General features: G+C 27.8%; 2 protein-coding genes and 1 long non-coding RNA gene across 11 annotated transcripts in view; 2 read left to right on the top strand and 1 right to left on the bottom strand.

The window, feature by feature from the left end:
• LOC148235436 (deubiquitinase DESI2) overlaps positions 1 to 10,339 on the top strand; it is a 74,444-nt gene extending 64,105 nt beyond the window's left edge. For 2 of the 3 annotated variants that reach the window (XM_088186991.1, XM_088186992.1), the window contains exons 2-7: positions 7,622 to 7,764; positions 7,845 to 8,011; positions 8,636 to 8,725; positions 8,800 to 8,851; positions 8,936 to 9,024; positions 10,236 to 10,339. In XM_088186991.1, the coding sequence (XP_088043117.1) occupies positions 7,672 to 7,764; positions 7,845 to 8,011; positions 8,636 to 8,725; positions 8,800 to 8,851; positions 8,936 to 9,024; positions 10,236 to 10,320 (576 nt within the window). In that variant the 5' untranslated portion in view covers positions 7,622 to 7,671 and the 3' untranslated portion in view covers positions 10,321 to 10,339. Of the gene's footprint in view, positions 1 to 522; positions 612 to 7,621; positions 7,765 to 7,844; positions 8,012 to 8,635; positions 8,726 to 8,799; positions 8,852 to 8,935; positions 9,025 to 10,235 lie in introns of those variants that run through there. The other variant, XM_088186990.1, reaches the window with a different exon arrangement.
• A 1,508-nt stretch (positions 10,340 to 11,847) lies between these two features.
• LOC148235435 (uncharacterized) lies at positions 11,848 to 15,160 on the bottom strand. Of its 2 annotated transcripts, none has more exons than XR_015809740.1 (2): positions 14,726 to 15,160; positions 11,848 to 14,189 (listed from the first exon to the last, which is right to left on the bottom strand). It is a non-coding gene; the product is annotated as an uncharacterized LOC148235435 (long non-coding RNA). The 2 variants fall into 2 exon arrangements; XR_015809739.1 differs by lacking the exon at positions 14,726 to 15,160 and adding an exon at positions 14,261 to 14,718.
• LOC148235434 (lysophosphatidylserine lipase ABHD12) lies at positions 14,060 to 24,134 on the top strand. 6 transcript variants are annotated; one of them, XM_088186985.1, is made up of 10 exons: positions 14,100 to 14,223; positions 17,252 to 17,445; positions 18,654 to 18,769; positions 18,847 to 18,963; positions 19,035 to 19,181; positions 19,253 to 19,345; positions 19,413 to 19,562; positions 23,078 to 23,241; positions 23,301 to 23,590; positions 23,656 to 24,134. In XM_088186985.1, exons 2-10 carry the CDS (start codon positions 17,363 to 17,365, stop codon positions 23,765 to 23,767), a joined length of 1,272 nt encoding a protein of 423 aa, XP_088043111.1. In that variant the 5' UTR covers positions 14,100 to 14,223; positions 17,252 to 17,362; the 3' UTR covers positions 23,768 to 24,134. The 6 variants fall into 6 exon arrangements, with proteins under 6 accessions (XP_088043114.1, XP_088043111.1, XP_088043110.1 ...); XM_088186984.1 differs by lacking the exon at positions 14,100 to 14,223 and adding an exon at positions 16,233 to 16,304; XM_088186986.1 differs by lacking the exons at positions 14,100 to 14,223; positions 17,252 to 17,445 and adding exons at positions 16,257 to 16,304; positions 16,788 to 16,847.
• The last annotated feature ends 608 nt before the right edge of the window (positions 24,135 to 24,742 follow it).

The raw sequence follows: 24,742 nt of genomic DNA, 5'->3' as shown, positions 1-24,742 counted from the left end.
TTGTGAGTGTGACTTATATATTTATTTAAAACATGCAATTCATTTGTGAAAAATAGCATTAACAATGCAAAATTGTACTTTAAACTGTTATTTTCAACACAAATACAAACTAATATTTTTGAGATAATGATAATTTTTTTCTCAGTTTGTCTCAAAATATTGTTTTTATGTTTAAAAAAACGCCACATAAATCATGCTTAAAATGCGTACACATAAACAAATCCATCTATATGCTCAATGGTAATATGTCATCAGTATATTTAATTTAAAAACAGGCTGCTAATTTTTTTTAATAAAAATGCTAATATTTTTAAATAAATATTTTGCTTATTGATTTTTTTAAATAAAAGAGATAACGTGTTAAAAGGGGAATAATTTTTTTGAATACTATTCATTTAAAATGTATCGAATTGAAGTAAATGTATTATCATTACAATTTATCAATCAGTGTTATAAGCGATTAATTGAATTTACTAAAAATAATAAAGGGCAAGTTAACCGCTGCAAAGAATGTTGACGTTTGAGTGTTGCCAGTGCGCTTCGAGCGGCGACAGCCAGGGCGGCCGGCCTCGTCGTGGCGACCTTCTGTCCTCCTCTGCTGCCGCTATCAGGTACCGGCTGCTGGTTATCCTAGCGGAGCTTTCGAACGTAACTTATCAGAGCCGTTTTTATCTTCGGTCGACCCGCGTCGAACCGCCCTCGACCAAAATCCACAACGGAGATGGATGTTGTTCAGCTTTGGTTATCTTATATTTATGATACCTACGATCAAATATCACTTCTAAAGTCGTTCGTTGTATCCGACGACTATAACGGATGGCAAATTTGGCTAATTTGTTAAATGTCAAAGGTGTACTAGTGGAATGTTGAACAATAATCCGTTTTTCTTTCATATAATAAACAATGGAATTTGAGTGTTGCTATCCTTCCAATTATTTATGTATGGATTCTATTTTTAATTTTTTTATATTATCCAAATGTTTTGATCACATTTTCTTACTTTTTTATGATTTAAGTATGAAATACTTCTATTTTGTTATGTGAAAAGATATTTTTGTTGTGTTCGATTATTTATCTATTGTCAACATTTTGTTGCAATATGACAGACACCTGACTCAAATCTATTTTATTAATTTTAAACTATTATTACTGCTGACAATCAATAAATGTCACTATACATGACCCAGCTCTATTTTATTTTGATTATTTTTCACAATATTCATTCGTGATATTAGGAAAATCTAAGAAAACCTATTTTGTGATGCTTAAATCAGCTATAATTATATAATAATCTCTCACACGATATAAATGAGAGTATTACCTTGCTATTTAATACAATATAGGTATAAAAATTATCAATGCCAAAAACATTGTTAGTAAAATAGATAACTTTGATTGCTCGTTTTATTTATTTTAGTATTAACATATTGTTTTTCTTAACCGCTTAAGGACGGGTCCTGCACATGTGCGCGATTTGCAAAGATGCAATTATGTATTATTAATCGTTATTTCTATTGTTTTATTTTATTATTATTATATAAAAAAACTTGTTTTTTTGATGAAATGTTCAAAAAAAATTTTTTTTTAAATATTTGTCATTTACCTAAAAAGAGAGAAGAAAATAATATCGCTTTTTGAACAACAATTGATAAATATTTCAGGCATGAAGTGGATAAACCAGTGTGTTTCTGCACAATATGTTCAAAATGTTCGGTGACGATTGCGACCACGAACATTGCTCTCACTGAATATTAACCTAGATGCATATTTTTAACTTGAGGGAATTTCTAAGCTAGTCTCGAATAAATGTTTGTTTGCCAGAATTTCATCAAAATATACATTCAAAAGACTGCTATGATGTAAACACTTTATTGGCGGAAGATTTGTGTGTCGTCTGTATGCCAAATATGGGCACTTTATCTCAAATATGCGCGAATTTAACATTTCTTACTTAAATGTATGTATCTTTTGATACAATATAAATATTTTAATGATTTTTCAAGACATGTTAATATTATATCAATACATCTATTTTAACAATTATTAATGTTTACGCATGTTAATTATATACTACGGTTTTGGTAGACTAATGGTTCTTATAACTTTTACAAGTCAGACGGCAAACAAATAAAAAATAAAGAACTTTATGTTCTTAATAAAACATATTTCAATGTATGTATATATGAAAAAATATATTAGATAAACAGTTTAATGCACTTATTTATTAAAAATATTTTTAAAAAATACGATCTATATTTATACAAATTACAAAAAACAAAAAAAATTAGCTCTCATTTTCATGATATTAGTATTATTCTTAAAATCCAAATATCATTTTGATCCCTTAGAATTTACTAATAATTATTTTCAAATATAATGTTTACTCATCATTGTAAACATCTTCATACTAACGCGATTTTTTCACTCATTTGTTATGTGCATCGTGCCAGAAATTCTCACAGTAAAAAAGCACCACTTTTATTGTTTTTGCAATATAATACGCGAAACATCGATTTAAAATATTTTTTCTGAATCCATAGATCCTTATTGCCGTTTGTTTGAATTCTGACATGCTAATTTAGTTTAAAATTTATACTCGTGATGAATATGCAACAAATTAAAAAAAAATGAGAGCAATGTTCCGTTGTAATATTTCAGGAGAGCAATGTTCGTGGGCATGATCGTCCTGAGTGAAATAGTCCGTTCACTGTTCAAAATAGAACCTATGTACAAAATAAAACAATATGTTATAAAAGAACCTAATAGAAAAAAGTGCTAATTTTTATCTGTAATATTAATAATTTACATTCCTTACACATCGGTTTAATTGCACATTTAGAAATCAGAACAGAGTAGAAATTTTCAGACAACATTAATTTTATCATTATAAATTTTAGTGCCACTCAACTTTTTCATCATCATCAAAATAGCCGTATAATTTCACGATGTATGCTTTTAATACATAACGACGTGTCACTTTTACGATTATATTTAGTTAAGGTAAATAGATTTTGAAAATATCAAAGTAGGACACTAAAAATAAAAAGGCCATTTTGGAAATTTTTGTTCGAGGAAGATAAAATGTTTGAAGAGGACGTCACTTTATTATAATTTACAATTGCCTGTGGAAGTTGATAATAGAGCTCATTTTTATTCGAATGTTCGTTTATTATCAGGGGTAATAAACAAATAAATGTGTAATACATACACAATTAAACAAATTAAAAAACTTGGTATACTCAAATCTAGGTTAATAACTGTTATGACCACCCGTAACAGTTGCAATGAAATTATTCGCAAGGATTTACTAAAAGTTTATAGAAATAATTGTTTTATTTTTTGAGATTATCTAAGAACGAAGATTTTTTTCGTCATCATTATAAAAACGATCAAATTTTTGCCAGGACCACCCATGGTAGTTGCGATAAAATAATTTACATGGATTTTTTTCTCGTTGGTGTTTTATAAACACTTGAGCAAGCCGAATGGTCAGTGCCAAATACATAGGAATGTGTTTGATATATCCGCCGCAGGTATGATATCAAACACATTCCTATTTGGGCACTAAATGCTTAGATCTCCATGTTCCACAGAATTACATCGTTGCAGATCTAACCGATTTTCGTATCGCCGTTACGTCTAACAAGATTTTTATCTGACACTAACAAACGGTCTGTTTCCGCCTCGAATCATCTAAATTGGAAAAGAGATATGAATTTACCTTAATCCTCAAGGAGTATATAAGTACAAACACGGCCGAGCCAAATCACTTCACCTGAAACCACTACTTCGCTTTCAGCTTGGAAAAAATAAAAATGCACTAATATTCACATCTAAGAATTTTTGTACTTCCTAAATTAGCCAGCTGAATGTCTATATTTTTTTAGAAAGTCCAGTTTTTTGGACATTTAATTTTGTACATTAATTTTGTTCATTAAGAAGTGCATTTTTAACTATTTACTTCTTGTTAATCTTAACTAATTTAAAAACAAATTACAACTAAAATGTTGATTTTGTATTTTATTGCCGCAAAGTAAAATTTTTGCTGATTTCATTTTTGTATATTCAATTTTAATTTTTTAATTAATTTTGTTTTGTCAATTTCCAGCTTTTAATTAATAGTTAAACTTGATCATATACAATTTATTGTTTAACTTTTCTGTAACAGTGCAAAATGTGCGTTCCCATGATGTACACTCAGTGTACATTTATAAAAGCATTAAAATTAGTGAATTAGAAAAAAAATATTATTACCAATTAATCATTAAAATAATGGTCAAGGTCGAATCAATTATTGTAATGTAAGTACCAAAGTATTAAATATTATTTTATATAAATGCAAAAAATTAACATACCAAATATTTATTTACAAAAATAATAATGAAAAAATTATGTTGAAAACCACAAAACACAAAGCACCTGATTTTATTAATAGACTATATGATGATATGTACACTCAATTTACACCACAGTAAAGAAGGTTTAGATTTATTTTATGGCATATTGAACTCAAAATGTTGGCTATCGCTGCCCTAAGTTATGTTTTTGTTAGTAACATATACATACATATAGTAAAGTATATAGAGTAAAAAACGTAATAACTTTTTAATAGGAATTACTATTATTATTTATTATTATAATAAAATATTTCATTAAAAATAATAAACATTATATTTATCAATTTATTTCTGTTTTTTTTTTAACCACAAGAGTTCTAAATATTATTGACTAAAACTTATTGCTTTTGCTATTGTTAGAAATATTATCAGAGTTCTTTCAAGATTTGTAATTCCTATTCAACCAAAAAGATAAACAGAAAATGTATAATCAAAAATGTGGTTTATTACTTTATATATGTTTTATTAAACATATACAATTTTATATAGTTGCCATTAATATATGTATGTTGATTCCTTATAATATTATATAGTATACAAAAAGTTTGCTAATTAAAAATTTAGGTATAAAATTTGTTTGAAAAGACGACTTAAAACAATGTATTAAATCATTTTAGTAGTTTCGAATGTTTTAAAAGTAGACTTACAAGAGTTACAATTTAGATTATGAATAGTAAAATACTATTTGTATAATTTACATAATATTTTCTCAAGTTCATTCAGTGACTGAATATTATAGGTAATATGAATAGTATTAATTTTGCTTATAATATTATTTTTTCTATAAATGAAAAGTGAAGGAATTTATATTGTTATATTTCAATTACATATGTAGGTTTTATGAGAACAAATCTATCTTAGCTGCATTTACAGTGTGCCTTCATATGATATGGTAGTATTTCAGTAAACATAAAATCGTGTAACATTGTGTAAAGTATACACATTTAGTGTGAGCGTTACAAGCCTTCCAAAATTCTTGATAATTGCTCGTATGTATTCGATCTGTACCTTAGAACATATTTATCGTTTAAACGAATATCCTTGAAATTTATGTTCATTTGTACCTAGGATTTTAAACGATTATTACAAATTATATTGTAATTATAAACAAAATAGTAACACTAATCTTTAGACAAATCTATTCTGCCTATATATATATGTATGATCAATAATCTCATTTTTTCTATATGGTAATATTTAAGTTCGAATCAAATATCAAGTTACAAATTTAATATTTTAATATGTATGAGGTTGTCCAGAAATAGATGATCAAAACAATGATTTCATACATATTTTGTTTGGGATACCAATCTATTTATATTTGAGGATGTTTATATCAAAGAGCGTTTTGTATAGTATTGGAGCATTTTAATTATTTATCTAGTGCTGTATATTGATTATTTCTATTTGTGTATTGTATGACTAAATTTGAACGGTTTATGAATGTATATATATTGTATTAGTATCTAAATGTATACATGTATTATATCATGTTCAAGGTGATAATTCAATAAATTTAATAATGTATAATATTAAAGTCAGGTATTGAGTGTTACCAAAACAGTACTTTGTCATCGTTCGATAGTGTCAGTTGATTTACGGTTAGCATAGTATTAAAAATCATTATTTAGATTTAATTTTTTATTTTGGTTAGATTAATAATGGGTCAAGATAAAACGTCTTTAGTGTGGATTGATTTGGGCTTCTTATGAATCAATTTCATATTGTGAATAAAAAGCAGTTGCTTTTCATTTACAAGACGGATTTAAACTAGTGGTTCTGTGGTCAGTTCTGACTTCTGATGAAAGTGATTTCAATAGTTCGGTAATGATTGAATAATATACCATTCAGAAATGAGTGGAAGTCAAACGTCTCTTCTATTGCTTGATGATGATTCGGAATTGTTTTGCTAATACAGATTCAAAATCGGTACATTTGCCGATGTCGTCATTCTCTGAAATGTAGATATTTGGCACTGACCTTTTTTTTTGTTAAAGTGAGGTCCAACAGTTTCAGTGCAGTTTTTAGATGTGAAAAAATCTCATTTTTAGTAAAACCAAAGGAAACAAATCTATTACTTTTATGACCCTTTGAAAGAATCTAACAACTAATTTCGATGGAATGATTACGGGCGATCTCGACAATTCTGTTATTTTTTTCTATTTATAGCTTTCATCCAAAGTATTGTTTCTAAAAATGTCATAGTCTATTTTATGGTTTGCTACAATATTCCATTAGTTTTTCATAATATGTATTTTTATTGTTGAATCCTTAATTTTAAACTGGCGTATATTTTTACATGTGAATCTTTGTGATAAAAAAATCAAATGTAATCTGGGCGAAATATTGCATATGCAATAAAATTGCTGCGTCACTTTATGATATTGATAAAAATAATAATGATTATTTTGTAAAAAAATACTGATTAATATTTGTTTTCACTCTATTTTTAAAAATATACATAGAGCAAGCCAAGGATTATAATAATATATATAAAGAGGCGATACGGTAATAATCTCGTCTACGAACTACAAATTAATACTTTCTTGTATACTTTACATACTGGTACCGCCCCTCAGGGCGACCGACCTAATGCAGGGCAAAATTTAATAGCATCTAATGATCTTTTTTTACTTAAAAATTTAGACAAAACGTGTAAAATTGTAATGGATGGTTTAAATACTATAACAAAAAGGGCCCATTTTAGTAAACTTTTTCATTAAATAATCTCATCTTTTATACACAACCAGTGTCCAAATTTGTCATTATTTTTAATTGGCAGCAAATAATTATATAAAAGAATGCCACTATCGTGTTTATTTGATTAATTTGCACAGTTAAATTATCAATTTTCATTCATTGTAAACATTTTTTTTCGGTTTTTTAATTTACGTTATATAAAATACATTTTTTTTTACTAATGCATCATTAAATTTAAAGAACACTTATTAATATTTTTCATACGAATATAGGGTATTATCCAGTTAAATTAAAATTTATCTTATCATTCTTATCATAGAGTTAATTTCGTTTTATCAGTTCCGGCGATGATCATACAAAAACATATATTTGATTTGCAGCTTTTTTTACAATCGTACGCGATTGCGAAAACAAACGATTTTTTAGTAGCCGTGCTATTAAAAAACAGATGATTCACCCCATTTAATAATAATTTATCTTTAACTGTTAATTTTCTTATCACTGTTCTATTTGTATTTTTACAGTATTTTTAATCTGCTGCCAATACAACGAGGAACGGTGACACTCGATTACTATGTTTCCATCGTGCTTGCCTACGTCAGCAGCCAATCGGAGGCATGAGAGACAAGAAGGCCGCGAACCAGTAATACTTAATGTCTACGATATGGTATTGATTAATTATTTACCGTGCCTCTATACTTATGCTATCAATAAAAGGTGATGAATTTTTGATGATTCTATTTGCAGTATTGGGTGAACTCGTATACGGCCAATTTAGGACTAGGAGTGTTTCACAGTGGAGTTGAGGTGCACGGCGAGGAGTTTGTCTATGGAGGTCATCCGTTTTCCTTCACGGGAATATTTCCGATATCGCCCCGCGATCCGACCGACTTGGGCGATCAATTTCGATACAGGTTATAATGTTTTCTTTAAATTGTATCGGTAAATTGTAACATAAAAATAGCAACGTGCCAAAGCATTTTATATATGCATGTTACAGTGAATGTGTATTACAGGTGAAATTATATTTTCACTGGCATTTCAGTGAAATCATATCGGAATACATTTTCACAATTTTCTAAATACAAGTTCACTGATATTGACCAGTGAAATTTTAAATTAAGTGTTTGATACATTTTAACTGGTCTAGTTAGTGAAATTATATTTATGCTAGTGAAAAAATAATTTCACAGAAAATACACATTTATTGTAACAGTTGCGAAACGTCCAATTGCTGTTCAAACCCAAACTCAACTTGTAAGTTCTAAATCTAAGTATAATTTTTCAACTTTCATTTGAACAGCAAACTCAATTTGAGCAGCATATAATTTCACTAGTGCCTATCAGTTGGAATATATTTTTGCAAGTAGAAATATGTATCTACTGGTGAAAATGTATTCGGATATGATTTTACTGAAACAGTTAATGAAATTAAATTTATATTAGTGAAAATATAATTTCACTGAAATATACGTATATAAAAAATAAACTTAGTTTTATGGATGGTTGCTAAATAATGTTTATTTTATTATTGATAGACAAAGTATCAATGTCGGATGGACGGATTTCACGACAGAAGAAGTCAGATCAGCTATCATTGAACTCGGAAAACAATTCAAAGGAGACAAGTCAGTTTTACGATTTTATCAAAACTCAATTATTGGTTTTGACGATTGTAGTTATACTTATTTTTTATGTGTAGATATCATCTTATGAACAACAACTGTAATCACTTCTCAGGTGCTTTGTGTCAGGTATTGCATTTATTATTAAATCGATTATATACCTTATCCTCCAAAATCATGTTGATTTATTTATAAATAAATTTTTGTTTATAGTTACTATGCGGCAATGATATACCTCCGTGGGTTAACCGTTTAGCTTACTTCAGTTCCTGTGTGCCGTTCCTACAGCGCTGTCTTCCAAGGTAAATATCAAAATGTTTCAAGGTATTTTAAAATATTTAAAGTTCAATTTCTTAAAACAAAGCTATGAATTAATTCACAAAAATTAGGTAAAATTAAATTTAAATGTTCTGTGAATTTTTGGTTTAATACGAAATATTTTAGAATAATTTATCCGTATGAAGTAAATATTTGCACATTATCATTCGACTAAAGGCGAGCAAATTTCGCACAATTTCTCATGAGGCAATTTTTATTATTGACACTTGAATTTTACCTTACGAATATTGAGAAAAGTTGCTGTTAATCTAATTGAAGCTAATTATTTACCTTCTCATCGGTAATGTAGTTTCGAAATAAACCTAATTTTAATATTTTTGAAATTTTAATACCTTATGTTTTTTTATCAATTATTTAAATATCCAAAACTTACAAAAAAAGCAATACTTGCGACAATAAATTTAAAAGTCAATGAAATCAATTCATCGATTTAACGGATGATGTCAGTTGTAGCATATTTATTATTGTGACGTAGAAAAGGCTACCAGTTATTTAATTGTGTTTTTAAATTTTCCAAAACTGAACGGATTAATTCATCGCAAATTAATCCTCACAGTTGGTGCCTTATTATGATGCTGAGAAATATAGATCAATTAACCCTTCACCTGTCACCTGTTGTTTCTCTTCACACGTCAGTATATTTTTCTAAAAATAAATAAAGCTATTACAATAATCTTGACTAATTAAAAGTAAATATTTGTAAATAATTAATTAACTTGTTTAAAATAAATATTTTCTTAAAAAAATAATCAAGTGAGTCACCGGTGAGTCACTGGCGTTTAAGTGGTTGAAAGGTTGTGAAGATGTTGAATATATTTTTATTTTGACTGCCTCATAGGATCGAAATAGCCATTAAAGTGACTTCTATTTCTAATTTGCCTTGTCTTCGCCGTGGCAATAAATAAGTCATGAGAATTTAATTGAAAAATAAATGCTTCTCCCATGATAATTTTTATGTAGTAATGTTATGTAGTAATGTCACAAGTGGAGCATAAAAAATAATATTTGCTGGTAGATAAAAAAATAAAATAAAACACAATGTCGATAAAAGCAGCAAGTAAAAACTAGTTTTAGTATTTTTGTGGATGTTCAATTTTAGGGAGTGTTGTTAAAAAATATGTATATATGTGCTACTTTTATTTTCTAATCACATATTATATTTTTTTTATTCCAGGGAATGGTTGACGCCTGTAGCCCTTCAGCAATCGTTGGCAGCACAGGGGAACTCAGACGAAAACACTGAAAACTCGTCGCAATGAAAATAAAATTTGCACCACATTATTTCTTTTAATACTCGCACCTTTAGTTCTTATTAATTTACGCTTTACATACATATGTTTACTATATGTAGAACTGCTGGTTTGCTTGCTGTCCTATTAATTTTCCTAATTAGTCTTTAGTTTAATTTGTATCTTGTTTCATTTGGCATTCACATTCTCGCGTTCGATCTGGCGGTTCTTGTGGATTTGTTAAATGTGTTCATTTTCTCTTAGAGCATCAAAGATAACATGTGAATCCGTAATTAGAGAACCGCACGTATAAGCCAAAGAGAATTTATTGTTTTGCCGGATATAAGTTTTTAAATATATTTTAATACGTAATTAGCTATGCAAGGTTCCTGGTTTTGTGCACTTTGTAGTACATATTTTAATTGTGGCATTTATTATGTTGAAACTACGATCATACCTCTAACCATTTTTAATATATTATAGTATAACTTATTATATCGTATAAATAATGCAGTGGACTTCTATTGGAATTGCGCAATGTTGACATTTGAGATTGATGGAATTTTAGAATAGAAGTGTTCCGCTGTGTTTATATATTATATATTGAAAAAATTAAATATTTTTCTGATTTAGTATTTATATATATAGAGTGAGAGTCAGTAGTTTTCATGTTTGTTTATATATTATAACACCATTAGAGTTTACGGTGGTGCTTTTAGGAGTTTATTTTTAATTTTCGTCTCTAGAAACCGAGCGTTGATTTGTTCACGGGACGTACCAAATGTAGGGTATTGTAAATTAAAATTATATACTAAAATAACCGCATAATTAAAAATTGATTCATGTACAGAAATGTGTGTATGTGTGTATTTGTGCGTGTGTGTATCTGTTGATAATCAGACTGATATCGTTTACGTCATTTTGGAATATTTTTTTAAAACTGTATAAAAAAATGGGCCTATGATGTTACGTCCACGTGTGTCCCCTCTGGAATCCCCTATTGTAAAATGTATAAATTGTACAAACACTGTTGTTGTTATGTGGGTGTCATAAGCGCACATAACAAATAAGCACTGTGCGGGTAGTGCAGAATTGTCTCGAATGCAATTATTTATTTGTTACTTAACATTCTCATTTCACACACACAAAACGGCCACTACCCGTGTCGTACATCCTATGGATTTGTAACTATTATCTGGATTTTTCGCAGTCGTTTATGTCCAGGGTTTATAGCAATTTAAGGGCTTTATTAATATTTATTAATGTGATTATAGTATTGCACTATCTCTCTTCAAAAATGACACAACTTTTTACATTAAAACCTCGTTTCATTGTAGAGATACGTACTTTTTTTGCTTGCGTGGCCAAATATTTATTATTTTTTTCAAGTTAAGTTGTATTTTGCCCGCTGTGCGGCCAAATAAATCATTTTGTTTTAATGGAAAGAAAAAGTTGTATAAATTGATATTCAGCCAAATAAACTTCCTGATATCACAGTTTTTTTGAGGAAAAATTCGCTGTGCGACCAAATAAACTGTGGTGATTTTTGTGAGAAATATATTCTTCCAAATACAGACAATTAAAAATAATGTAAAATTTCTCACTGCATGGCCAATTAGATTCAAGTAAAAAATCTATTTTTCTTACAAAAATATATTCAAATTTCTGGCTGCGAGTCAAAAATAGCTGCCGAGTTTAACTAAAATGTGAATATGATCACTTATTTTATTTATAAAAAAGTCTTGACTTATAGATTTATGCTCTTGTATACATTATATACACTAATACTAAACTTGAGGCCAAATTAATTGTGTCATTTTCTTCAGGAGAAATGTCAGTTTTTAAGGAATAATCTAAATTTCTCGCTGCACGGTCATCGGTCATTCTCATTGAGTGATCAAAACTATTTGTAGAAAAAGTTTTTAAGTTACACAGTTATAGATGGTATATGTAATATGAAACATTTTAAAGAATTTAACTTGCAGTTCAACTTTGAGAGCCGACATTGGAGTTTACCCTTTTTTAATTTATTTTCAGGTATAAAAAGATCAATTTAAGTTACCATTTTTAATATGTTATAATTTTAAATTAAAAAGACCAAAATATTTAACTTTGCCATTAACGCGCTAAGGCAAAATATGCTTGTTAATTTAACACATAGATCTCAATAAGACGTATTATATCATTCTAAGATGTCGTTTTAATAGTTTTTAAAATATTTCTCAACTTTTTGTTTTTTGTATTTAAAAAATGAGTTGTGTCACTTTTGAAGAGGAAGTGCAATATGTATGAGATGGCACTTTTGGACGTATAACTAAATTATCAATAACTATTGCTATCTTAGTAAATATAATGACGACATTGGAAAGATATCAGTTTCTTAATAGTCTTAATATTGATTATTTCGAAGCACATAAGGCCAATTTATATAATCACTTTTTTTTATAAATATGATTCGCTAGTAATTCAATAAGTTATGTGTTGCCTTATAGTATTTTTTGTGAACCTTTTATATATTTTATATGTAATACTATTACTGTAAATAAGGATTTCTTTAACTTGACCGTCCAGTACTTCCATACGAGTAGTTTAAATCATTTTTTTGTAAATAGTTTCACTTGGAACGATTTATAAGATACGCAGGTTGTAAAAAAATTGGTACGATACTTTTTTTTTGTAAGTTGTACTCCAAAGTGTGTCACCGTACGTTTTAAAAAAGGAAGAAAATTAATAAATGGTATCCTGCCGCATTGTTAACTAGTCATTGTTCATAAAGTAAAAGACGCTCATCGATTTTGAAATTTACGGAGTGCCATTATTTTTTGTGTTTTGTGTTTTTACGTGACTCGATAAATCCTGTAATATATTGTATATTCCTTGTGTAAAATATGTAACGTAAAGATTGGCACTCGTTTAAACGTTATAATTACGATGATAAAAAAAGTGAAATAAATAAAAATTGTTTTATATTTATACATGTATTTTGTAACTAAAATTCAACGTGTCTTAATAAATATTTACTTATAACGTAATTTTAAAATGTTGATAGCGACTAAGGCGACATCCATATACCATCACCAAAAAAATCATTGTAAATTATTAATATATTGTAATTTAAAAACGAAATCATTTATAAGCTAGAGGAAGAAGGGTGATATTAAATTAATTACAATTTCGTCAGTTGTTTCATGAAAAAAAGTTTTATTGTTACACTATTGAATGTTATTGTCAACGTATTTTTATTGTTATTATAAAAGGGTAAACTTATTTTATAATTAAAATTGTGCTTGTAACATTTGTGACGTTTATTTCTTCGGCAGCTAAAGTGCGTTTTAGTTGTAATTTTGCAGCGATACGGTTACAATCGCAATTGAGATGCGTTTTGATTTATTTTAAAATGAAAAGGTTCACAAAACTGAATTTTACGACTGATTTTAATTTTGTTTTAATTTTAGTTATTTTTTAATCGCGCATCACTTTTAGTTTGTATTACTGTAAGATTTTTTATATATTTAAAAACGAAGGATATAGCCAAATAACGAAAACAAAAATTGTTTTTTGTACAAATTATTCTTCCCATGTTTTTTATAGTAACTCTCATAGAAACAATAATTGATAAAATATTATAAATATATATATGAATAATAATAGTATACATACAATGTTTGTCTAACGTGTTAACATTTATTATCTGAATTTAATACAGTTACAATTTTCGAAAACTTTAGTTTCATTTCGCTATGTCATTGTGCTATTATAGTAAGATCTGTTGTGTTGTATTTGTACGTGCAAAAAACGCGTTCAAAGGTTATCTTCATGTAAAATAACAATTTGATTAATTGCACGAGTATCCTCTTGCAGTCGTAGTTATTCTGTCAACGATGTTGTAGCACGATCTGCTGTGAGCAAAATTAGAATGAAGCGGAAAAACATGTAAGTATGATAATACGCATTTAATTCTTATGACTACATAATCACATTCCGTATAATCTCTTTCAACGAGGTCATGTTATAGCAGTCAGTAAAATTTATGCAATGTATTACTTAAGAAGCATTTGACAAAATCTAAATTTTTTTTATTACATTTTTAAAGATTTTGAGTAATTTTTATAATTTTATTTTTATTCTTAGATCTTGGATCTCGTTTTAGATATAGTCAATGTTTTTTCTTTGTTTCATAAGAATTAGTAATAAAACGTTTGTATTGTTGGTTATAATACAATATGATACAAATAGATTTTTAGATTGTTAAATTTATTTAAGAAGCAAGTTATTTTGTCTTCGGGGATACTGTCTAAAAATTACAATATTATTAGAATAGTCTAAATTTGAAGACATTAAAGTAGATTCTCTGGTTACTATAAAATACTAAATACATAATAAAAACAGACATTAATATATCTGTTTTAGTGAAAGAAGGGGTTGAGAAAAATACCCATATGAAGATTTTTTTCTTTAGAAATATTTATAACTAGGTAGCGCTTATATTGTACTAAATTTACGGCTAATTTGCGCTTCCTACTTATATTCTCGTATTAGTAACATTGCACTTGTCGCTCGTAATCTTGTGTTTACTTTCAATATACTCGGTGACTAATACCTGGGTTCAAATTCCATATGGACCCTAGTGTTTTTTTAATTTCTGTCAAATATATAATTATAGTTTCAATCCATCATCTCAGATTTTATTTTCTAAATCTCATGGATGAATATAGTGATAAATAATTTAAATAAAACCGGACCAGGTAAATATCTTTCGCTATAGTTCACAATTGCCTACAAAATTATTGCACTTTGATAACATTATCTGCGTAAATAACTTTTTCTATTTACGCAGATAATTTTTTTTCTCGCTACTCAAATTTAAATTTACTCTTTAATTTTTTTAAAGATGATAGGAAAAAGTCTAAATATTTTTAGTAAACTAAATGGTTGTTTCTCAACATTTACAAGATATTACGTAGATTATGATAAATATAAATAATATAAATAATTTGCAAAATTATAATTTCGCATACGCCCACCTCCCCTTCCAACCAAATGGTGAGAAAAGTAAATTTTGCTATCGCATTAATAATGTAATTATTATATTGGAGAAGTCTGATAATTATATATGAAAAAAATAAGATAATAGGAAAAAAGACGTTTTGCTTGATTATATTAAGCATAAATGAATGTATATTAATTTTACAAAATATTATTCATAGATATGTATTTTAATTTGAAAAAAATATTACATAATATTTATCGATACTTGGTAATATACATGCACGTTTATGACGGACAGGAAAAATATGACTTTCATCATTAGAAATGTATGACACGTCTTTGCCTTACGAGATGTTATTGAGAACTTTTTTATTGTTATTATTATCATTTCTAACATTTATAAAATTTTTGTCTGTGCCAATGACGCAATTTACGAATAGATTATATTTTTTAAGCTATTGGTCATTCGCATTCACTCTTTGTCACTTGCAGCTTTATATTACATATATAAATATTTTTTTTTCAAAACGTTATTATTGAAATGTTCGAATTTTTATTTTTTTCATAATCAAAGTCATCGATAAAATCGCCAGTACTCATTGGGCATCTAAAGGCTTATAAGCCTTTGACCCTAATAATATGGTTATTAAGTATAATTTAAGGCTGTAAATTACTTGAATTTATTGAACCATAATATTTAAAAATATACAGTATGAATAGTTGCCCCCCACATGTTAACAAATTATGTAATGGCGTGCAAAACTATAAGCCACGGTGAAAGCGTTAATGACTATATTATTAAGGGGGAAATTTCATTATTATATTTTCTTAAGTAATTTTACCAAAAAAAATATCATAAAATAGATTGTGCTATTTTAGTAGCAATATGTAATTTATTTATCAATGTTTTACCACATTATAAAGCTTTTAAAATTATGTAATATTTTTTTTAAATGAACAAGAAATAAATCGTTATGGCCAAATAAAAAATGTTCGTTCTTGTGTGACGTTTAGCCCTTTGGCTGGTGAGTGTCAATGTCGATTTTTTTTATCATTACATTGCTTAAAGTACTTAATTTTACGCATAATAAAACTTTACTCATTTTAAATAAACCCTGACATCATAATTTTTACTTTGATGAACACGTGGTACATTTTGGTGCTATTAAAAAAAATATTTCTATACAAATTTTACATTAAAAAGACATTTTTTCATATTATTTAAATAGCTGTAATTTAATTACAAATTATTTTATTTTTTATAGATTGAATTCTTTTTATGCATTAATATTATTAAATTACATTTTTTGTATGGTATTGTTGGACGTATAATGTGTAAAAATTTCAAAAATACTTCTATAAATATGTATGCACGTTTCATAACTCGCTGACCTAAAAAAACTCATACTTAACCTTGCTTTAATTGATGTTTTATTTTAAGACACTTCTTGATTCTATTTTTTTTTTACCAGAATATGTATTTATATTAAATTATGGATTAATTCTAGTTTCAGCAACTATTTTAACCCAACAATGAATCGCTTTTCTAAGAAAAGAATTATTAAAAGGTGACAGTCGCATTGCAACTAATAATTTTTGCTTTGATTGCTGTTTTAGAAGAGAATGATAATTCATATTTTGCGATCCAATAGTATTTTTTTTAATCTGATATTTTTAAGCCGCACTGTAGTAACAAAAATAATACTAACCATTATCAGTTCATATGTATCCCATTGTTGAGATATTTTTTATTTTTTTATGATAAGATATCGTCAATGAGATACATTGAGATTTAGTTTTAGTACGTATTTTTTAACAATACTAAACAGTTTGTTTTTTAATAAATTAAATATTGACTAACACATTCATAGTTGCCTAATAGCTAGTTTCACTTAGAGTTTTGTTTGTGTAAATATTTGACCTAAAACCAGTTTTGTTTTGTAATTTGGGTTTTATTTTTCTGTTCATATAGCAGCTTTGTTCCGTTGGCAATGAGTTGTCAGCTTTAGTGCGTTTCGAGACTTGTGTGGTGTGATTTCGATCAAAATTAACGCTTGCATATATATAAAACATATATATTAAGATGCCCAATTGGTTGAGCTTTGATTTCATCCTGAAATTGTCATTTTTGCCGAGCATTTTTATCTTGTTATGGATGTTTGATGTGTGAGTATCCAACATTCACTAACACAATTGTATTAATATTAGTTTTAAATACTGATTTTTTTTATAAAAAAGACTTTCAAGTAAATATATCAAGTAAAATTGGACTAAATGCTTATTAAAAATCAGTATTTATATTTTTATTTATGATTACAACACTTCATTTTAATAGAATGTACACAATTGTGTATTTAAAAGTAGTCCCGATTGTACTTACTTAAGTGATTAAGGTGAATCATATTAAAACTTGCCATATTCATATAAAAACCAGGTGCGTACTTTTCGCTCGCTCGTGTGTTAAGTGGCGAGAGTGAGTGAGAGATAAGGATGTGCGTCACATGCGTTCCGCACGCCATTATCTCTCACTCTCGTCACGTAACACGCGAGTGAGTGAAAGGGAAAGTATCTCACGGTACGCTCCTAATAAAGACCGTACCTATAATAATCTAAAAAACTGCATGTATTAGGTATTAAACACTTTACATTACCGAAATTCGATACATCGGCTTTAGATACTTTGGCGAGAATTGCCGGATCTGACGCAATCATTGAATAAATAATCATATTTATTTTTAATGGCTATAGGGTAATTGCTTTTGGTGATAATTATATTTTTTCCATCATATATTTTTATTATTATGTAATACGTCGATATTTAGATGGTGATCTCAAAAGGCTTGGCAAGTAAAAGCTTAAAACTTAAAGCTTACTGCAAATTTGATTTTAAAAATCAGTATAATTTTATCACATTTACCATAAAAATGTACATTAATGGTATGAACTTAGAACTTTAGTACTCTAAACATATTTTTGATAACCTAATTTGATGTTAACCTAAGTTAGCATATGAATAAAACTAACTTTTCTTGTTTTACATAGGCCTTTGATTGATTGTTCGATTGTCTTACAAATTTTAAATGATTTTTAAAAAGATAATATCTCCTCTCTGATATACCTAATAACTTATAGTTAATAATAATTATATTTAAAAAAAAAAAAAAACAAAGCTAGTTTAATAGAATGCGATATGATGATCAAAACTAATGTTCTCCTATGAGTGGATAATGCGAAATTTGATATGGCTCGCCTCAATCGTGATTGACTGTTTTAAATTTTGATTTGTGCTTGATTTTAATTTGCACTTTTTTATGATTATTTTTTTATATTTAATTTAAGTATTTGTTTTTGTAATGTTATGATTAATTTTTCAGAATATTATTAAACACGTTAATACTACTCATCATCTTCTTTATAATATTTGTGATTTCTCCACTTTTTTTCAAATACTCTACATTTATACAAAAAAATATAATATTTTTGAACTATGGTAAGAATTTATTTTTCAATAATTGAAGCTTTGTTGTAAATAAATAATCATAATATGTAAAATTTATCTATTTATAGTTCAAACTCCGACTAACATCTTATATTTGAGTCAACCGGAATATTTTGGATTGAAAGGTGCTAGAAATTTATACATCAACTATAAATCAAATATAACAAATCGTGACATAAAATTAGGTAAGTTTATTATATTGATACGTTACTTATTTATATGCTTTATAAATTAATTAATTTAACTTACGTTCTAGGAGTTTGGCATATATTGCCCGAAAAATATCAGAATTGGACCACATTTTCCGAAAAGTATGACGATGAAAATAAAGAACTGTCCAAAGATGATATTTTCGATGCGATACTGTCGAAAGGCGATCGACCGGTGATACTTTATGCCCACGGTTTGATTTTCTTCGTATACATTCATTACTCGAATACGATCATAGTTATGATTTATTAATATTTATTTTAGGAAATAGTAATAGCCGATCTATCAGTCATAGAAGGGAATTGTATGAAGTACTGCAAAAATTAGATTATCACGTCATTGCATTTGACTATAGAAGTAATTATATACAATTGTTTTTATGTGTATTATATATTTTAATTATTTATAAATTTTATCATTATAGGTTATGGCGATTCATCAAAATGTGAGATCACTGAATTGGGCGTTGTCGAAGATACACTTATGGTTTATCGGTGGATCTTGGATAAATTTCAAGGTCCCAACTTTTTGGCTAAAGAGCCAACTCCTATCTACATATGGGGACATTCTTTAGGTAGTAAAAAGTAACATATTAACCTTTAGCCCTCTGACTTTTTTTTTCAAAACCAATCAGCTACTATGATTAAAATTTGTGATAAAATAATAATATAAAAAAAATATATATTGATAAAGTAAGCGAGAATCATCAATAGATTTGTATGAAGTACCTGATAATATTTTTTAAATTTAAAAATAAAAATTTTAGTTAGATGTTTCTTTGCCATTTGCATGACCGTACTCTCAGAATGGATATTTGGTACACTTCGCTAAAAGTATTTTGTTTATTGTATTTAAATAAAATAATAATAATTGTGTATAATATAGGTGATATAAACAAAAAATTAAACATAAATTCTCAGAAGCTTCTTTTTAATTATATTACATGCACTGCAATTGTTTTGTCGGAAGACAACGCCTTTGGAATGTCTTTGTTAAGTGTTTGACTGCTTATTCTACTTCATCATTGCTTTTCAAAGAAATATTCTATTCGATAATTTGGTTAAAGTTTTCTCTGAACTAATCTCAATCAGTTTTATGATTATGTAAGGTCTTAGTTTGTTGTTTGTGGATTAAACTCGTTTGTAATTTTACAAATATCGGATCTGATGACAGCTCGAATCATAATTTAAATAGAATTCGTTTTGAATCTATTCTTTTGACAATGCAAAAGTCAATTAAGTCAGGTAGTTTTTCTGATGAGTTGGCCAGTATGTTGGTTGTCCTGTGTAGATCCATCTCAAGTTATTTTCCACCGCTGCTTTGTACAATTCTTTTATTGTTTATTAGTCTTAATTTCTCCATAGAGAATTTTTGGCATTATAATCCCTTATAGCAATAAATTTATTTCCCAGTTTGCTGAAAAAGGGTTTATAGTTTTCTTTTTTAATATTGTATTTTGGGGGACAATACACGGCGGAAAGCGTTAATGCTGAGTAACGATCTTGAATTTTAACGTTAGTCGCTTGAAGGTATTCTTCTTGAAATATTTCATGTTCGTAATGTTGAATATTTTTTTAAATATTACTGCTGTGCCTTCGTGTGCAGTTCTGTCTGAGTGTATCGTGGAATAAACGCATTATACCGGTATTTCGACGTAAGTTTTTTCTGTAACAAAGACGTATATATTGTGTTGTCCGAGAAAAATAATTATTTCTTGTGTGTGTTGCGATAAACCGTTGGCATTCCATATGGCAATATGTAGTAAGATGGCCATTTTTCAATTTTAAAAACATTACTCATACTACTCAGTTGTTGCATTAGCTCTTTCATAATTTTTTTTACTTAGGATAAGTCATTGTTTTATTTTCTAAAATTTCGATCGCTTGTGTTATTCGGTGCATACATTGGTTTATTCTCGGTTGACTCTGTTGTATTTGCGTCAGTGATTCTAATTGTATTTGTTTTGTTCGAAGTTTTGGATGCTATTTTTGTTGGAGTTGCTTATATACAAGACAACCTCAATAATTTGCTGGGTGGTTTCGTTTCGTTAGTTTTGTCTTTCCTTTGACATTTGCTAGTTAAATGCATCTCTGCACATTTGACATACCTTGGTGATTGATTACAACAATATTTGGTGCGACTGTATGTTTGGCATTTCATACATTGCGATATTTATTTTTTAACGTGTGGAGCTTTAATTTTTACAACCGTATTCATTAATAATTTTATTTTTATATATCTTTATTATTTGGTTGGGAGATATTTTTTTACAATATGTCTTTTATCTTTTAGTTCTTCCTTTAAGGATTCCTTGTCGGACAATGAATGTAGATTTTTAATACTACTCCATAGTTTCTCTCCAGTTTTTTTTTTGTTGGTAAAAATAAAATTCTGTCGTTCTTTCCTGTAGGGTATTAGTGGTTGTGCTGAATTTATCGCCAGTTAAAGGATATTACCTCCTTGAATTTGGCTAGAAAAATGCATGTCATTTAACTACTTCCCGGTCACAGTATTTTATTTAATTACCCAAAAACATTTTGCACTGACCCACTCTTTCCTATGCAGCCGTTATAAAACATTTTAAAATATACAAATTTATTTTTAAAGAAAAAAAGACATAATTTTCTTGCGAAATTTTCTGATTCATATTAAAATAAACAACCACTGAATGGCCAACTTTTGCCCCCCCCCCCCCCTTCTGGAAAAACTTCATATGATTCTAAACCTGAAATTTTGGGGCTATCCTTAAAAAAAATAGTCTTGAATCTATCCCAAAAATATTTTTTTAAATGTATCATTTCAGTGAAATCATATTGGAATACATTTACACGGTAGATATATATGTTTTTAACTACTTATCATTATTTATTTACATGCGACGTATAAATGTTACAGGGATTGTGTATTTTTTGGTAAATTTATATTTTCACTAGTAAAGTCCGAATACATTTTCACTAGTAGATATATATTTTTACTAGCGAAAATATAATTTAACTGATAGTGAAATTAAATGCTACTTGAAAATGTTTATGAAACTCAATTTGACAGTTGCGAAAGGTCCATATGATGTTCAAACCCAAACCTAACGTACACAAATTAATCAAACCCAACTTGACTTATTGATGATACATATCTTGTTCATATGGACGACACTTTAATTTATTGCATAGGTGATAATGTTAAAGAGGTCGTAGATAATTTAAATAATGAATTACGTATAATAGAAAAATAACATTAAATGTATGATTAGTAAGATGTGTTAGATAATAATATAAAAATAATTATAGATAACTCTATTATAGAAATAGTTGATAATATAAAATATTTAGGAGTAATTGTAGATACAAAATTAATTTAAAAAAATATTGTAATTATAATAGTTATATTATATAGGATGAGAAATATTTAAAGTATAAATACAAAAAAACAATCTACAATACTATTATATTGCTCCACTTCAATTATTGTGCAACAATAATATATATTCTTAATAAATTAGATAAGACGATGTTGCAAAAATTACAAAATAGGGCAATGAGAGTAGTTTTAAATAAAAATAGATTTACTACTTGTAGAAGTATGATTGAAGATGAATGTTTTTGTATTTATATATAAGTTAGAAAATAATATGTTACCAGAGTATTTTAATTAGTATTCAATAAAAAAATGTTGTCAGATTTAATTCTAGAAATAGAGATAATTTAAGGATTGTTAAGTATAAAAAAACGAGTACCACCAGGAGAATATTGTACGGATGTGTGAATTTGTATAATAATATTCCTAGGACAATCCACAAAAATAACAATGTAGCGGGTTTCCTTAATGGAATAATATTTTAATTATATTTGTTTCTTGTATAAAAAATTAGCTATATTAGCTGAATAAATTAAATAAATACTGACTAATCCTTGAGGGATATATTAAGTATTGAAATCAATCAACAATAAAAAAGACTCAATTCTTATTCTCATAAGGAACACTCACTAATAAAGAATATATAGTTTTGATAGAAATCCATGAACTTGACTTAATAGTCTTCTTATTTTATGATTTTATTTACAGTATTCATATATATAATTTTGTATGTAGGTACTGGGATATCGATGCATGCCTTTGCCATCTTAGGTACGGAAATCTCGTCTCCGTTTTACGACAGTATAAAAGGCGCACACTTGAGACAGCCCAATGGAATCGTACTCGAGAGTCCGTTCAACAACATGTCTGATGAACTAAGCTTACACATTCTTGGAAAGGTAATTTAATATAATATATACAAAATAATAACACAACTTATATCATATTCAATTTTCAGTTTTATAGCTGGTTGCCATGGTTCGATTGGATGGTGATTCGAGCAGTAGAAGACAGCAATCTGTTGTTCAAATCCGACGAATACATAACTCATATATCTTCTCCTGTTCTCATTTTGCACGCTAAAGACGATATAATTGTACCTTACGAACTCGGCGTCAAATTATATGAAACAGCTAATGAATTCCGTCCTACCGGATATGGAAAAGTTGAGATGATTTCGTTCAATTCTTCGGAAGGCTTGGGTCATAAATACATTTGTAGAGCGAAGATTATATCAGAACTTATAAGGTATTTACATAGTAATTATTAAATTAATTAATATTTTATTTACATATATTATTAATTTATTACAGTGAATTTGTTGATAACCATCGTTCATTTAAGCCGCCACATCTAAGAAAGACAAACGAGATGCTCATCAGTAATGAAGAGAGGAAAATTGTATTAAATAACAAGTTCCTATAAATTAGAACATGCCTTTATAATACGGCTTTTTGCTAAAATTATATTGTTTTAAAGTTTTAGCTACAATTTGAGTGAAAATATGTGATCTTTAAGCCTAAAATAACTCATTATAAATATTATTATTATGTTATTTTAAAAATAGGATAGGGTTATTTTGTTAGTGGGTATTTGCTTTAATAGTATTTATAATCCGATGTTTTTCAAGCATTTTGACGCAATTTTTATAAAAATAATGTGGCTGTTGACATTGCCTTTACTCATTGCGTGTTGAGTTGTGATAGTATATTAGTTTAGATAGAATGTTATGGTTGCTCAATTTTTTTATGTACAGATATATTATTTAGAAAATATAGTAAATGAATTGTTATTTTATTTTTATTTAATTTTAATCCCCAATGTAATGAAATGATATTATATATGTTACAGTGAACGTGTATTACCAGTGAAGTTATATTTTCATTGGCATTTCAGTGAAATCATATCTGAATACATTTCTACTAGCGAAAATATAATTTAACTGATGAAAGGCGTTGGTGAATTATATGCTGCTCGTAAATGTCTGAAACTCAATTTGACGGTTGCAGTTTAAACCAAAACCTAGCCCAAATAAATTAACCAAATCCATTTGCTCTAATGAAAGTTTCAAAACTAACTTTATGGTTTGGTTTAATTTATTTAAAATATTGTAGTATTTTTTTTTTCTTACAATGTCCAGATCATCCGTTTGTGAACGCTTACTGATACAGGCAGTTCTCGAGTTACGACCACCTCGACTTACGACCATTCGGAGTTACGACGAAAAAAAAAGTTGTAAAAAAATTTTTTTTTTTATGTCATACATAATTTCAAGACTGGTTTGATAACTGTTTCATTCCAGAAGTAAAGAAGAACTGTGATGAAAACGACATAGCCTTTAAAATTTTATTGATTCTTGACAATGCTCCAGGCCATCCTCCACACTTAGGGGAATCACAT

The sequence above is a fragment of the Plectrocnemia conspersa genome, unplaced genomic scaffold (genome assembly GCF_051122295.1).
Source record: "Plectrocnemia conspersa isolate PC_06_02 unplaced genomic scaffold, ASM5112229v1 ptg000005l, whole genome shotgun sequence".
Lineage (NCBI taxonomy): Eukaryota > Metazoa > Arthropoda > Insecta > Trichoptera > Polycentropodidae > Plectrocnemia > Plectrocnemia conspersa.
This window is presented reverse-complemented; position numbering and strand designations above follow the sequence as displayed.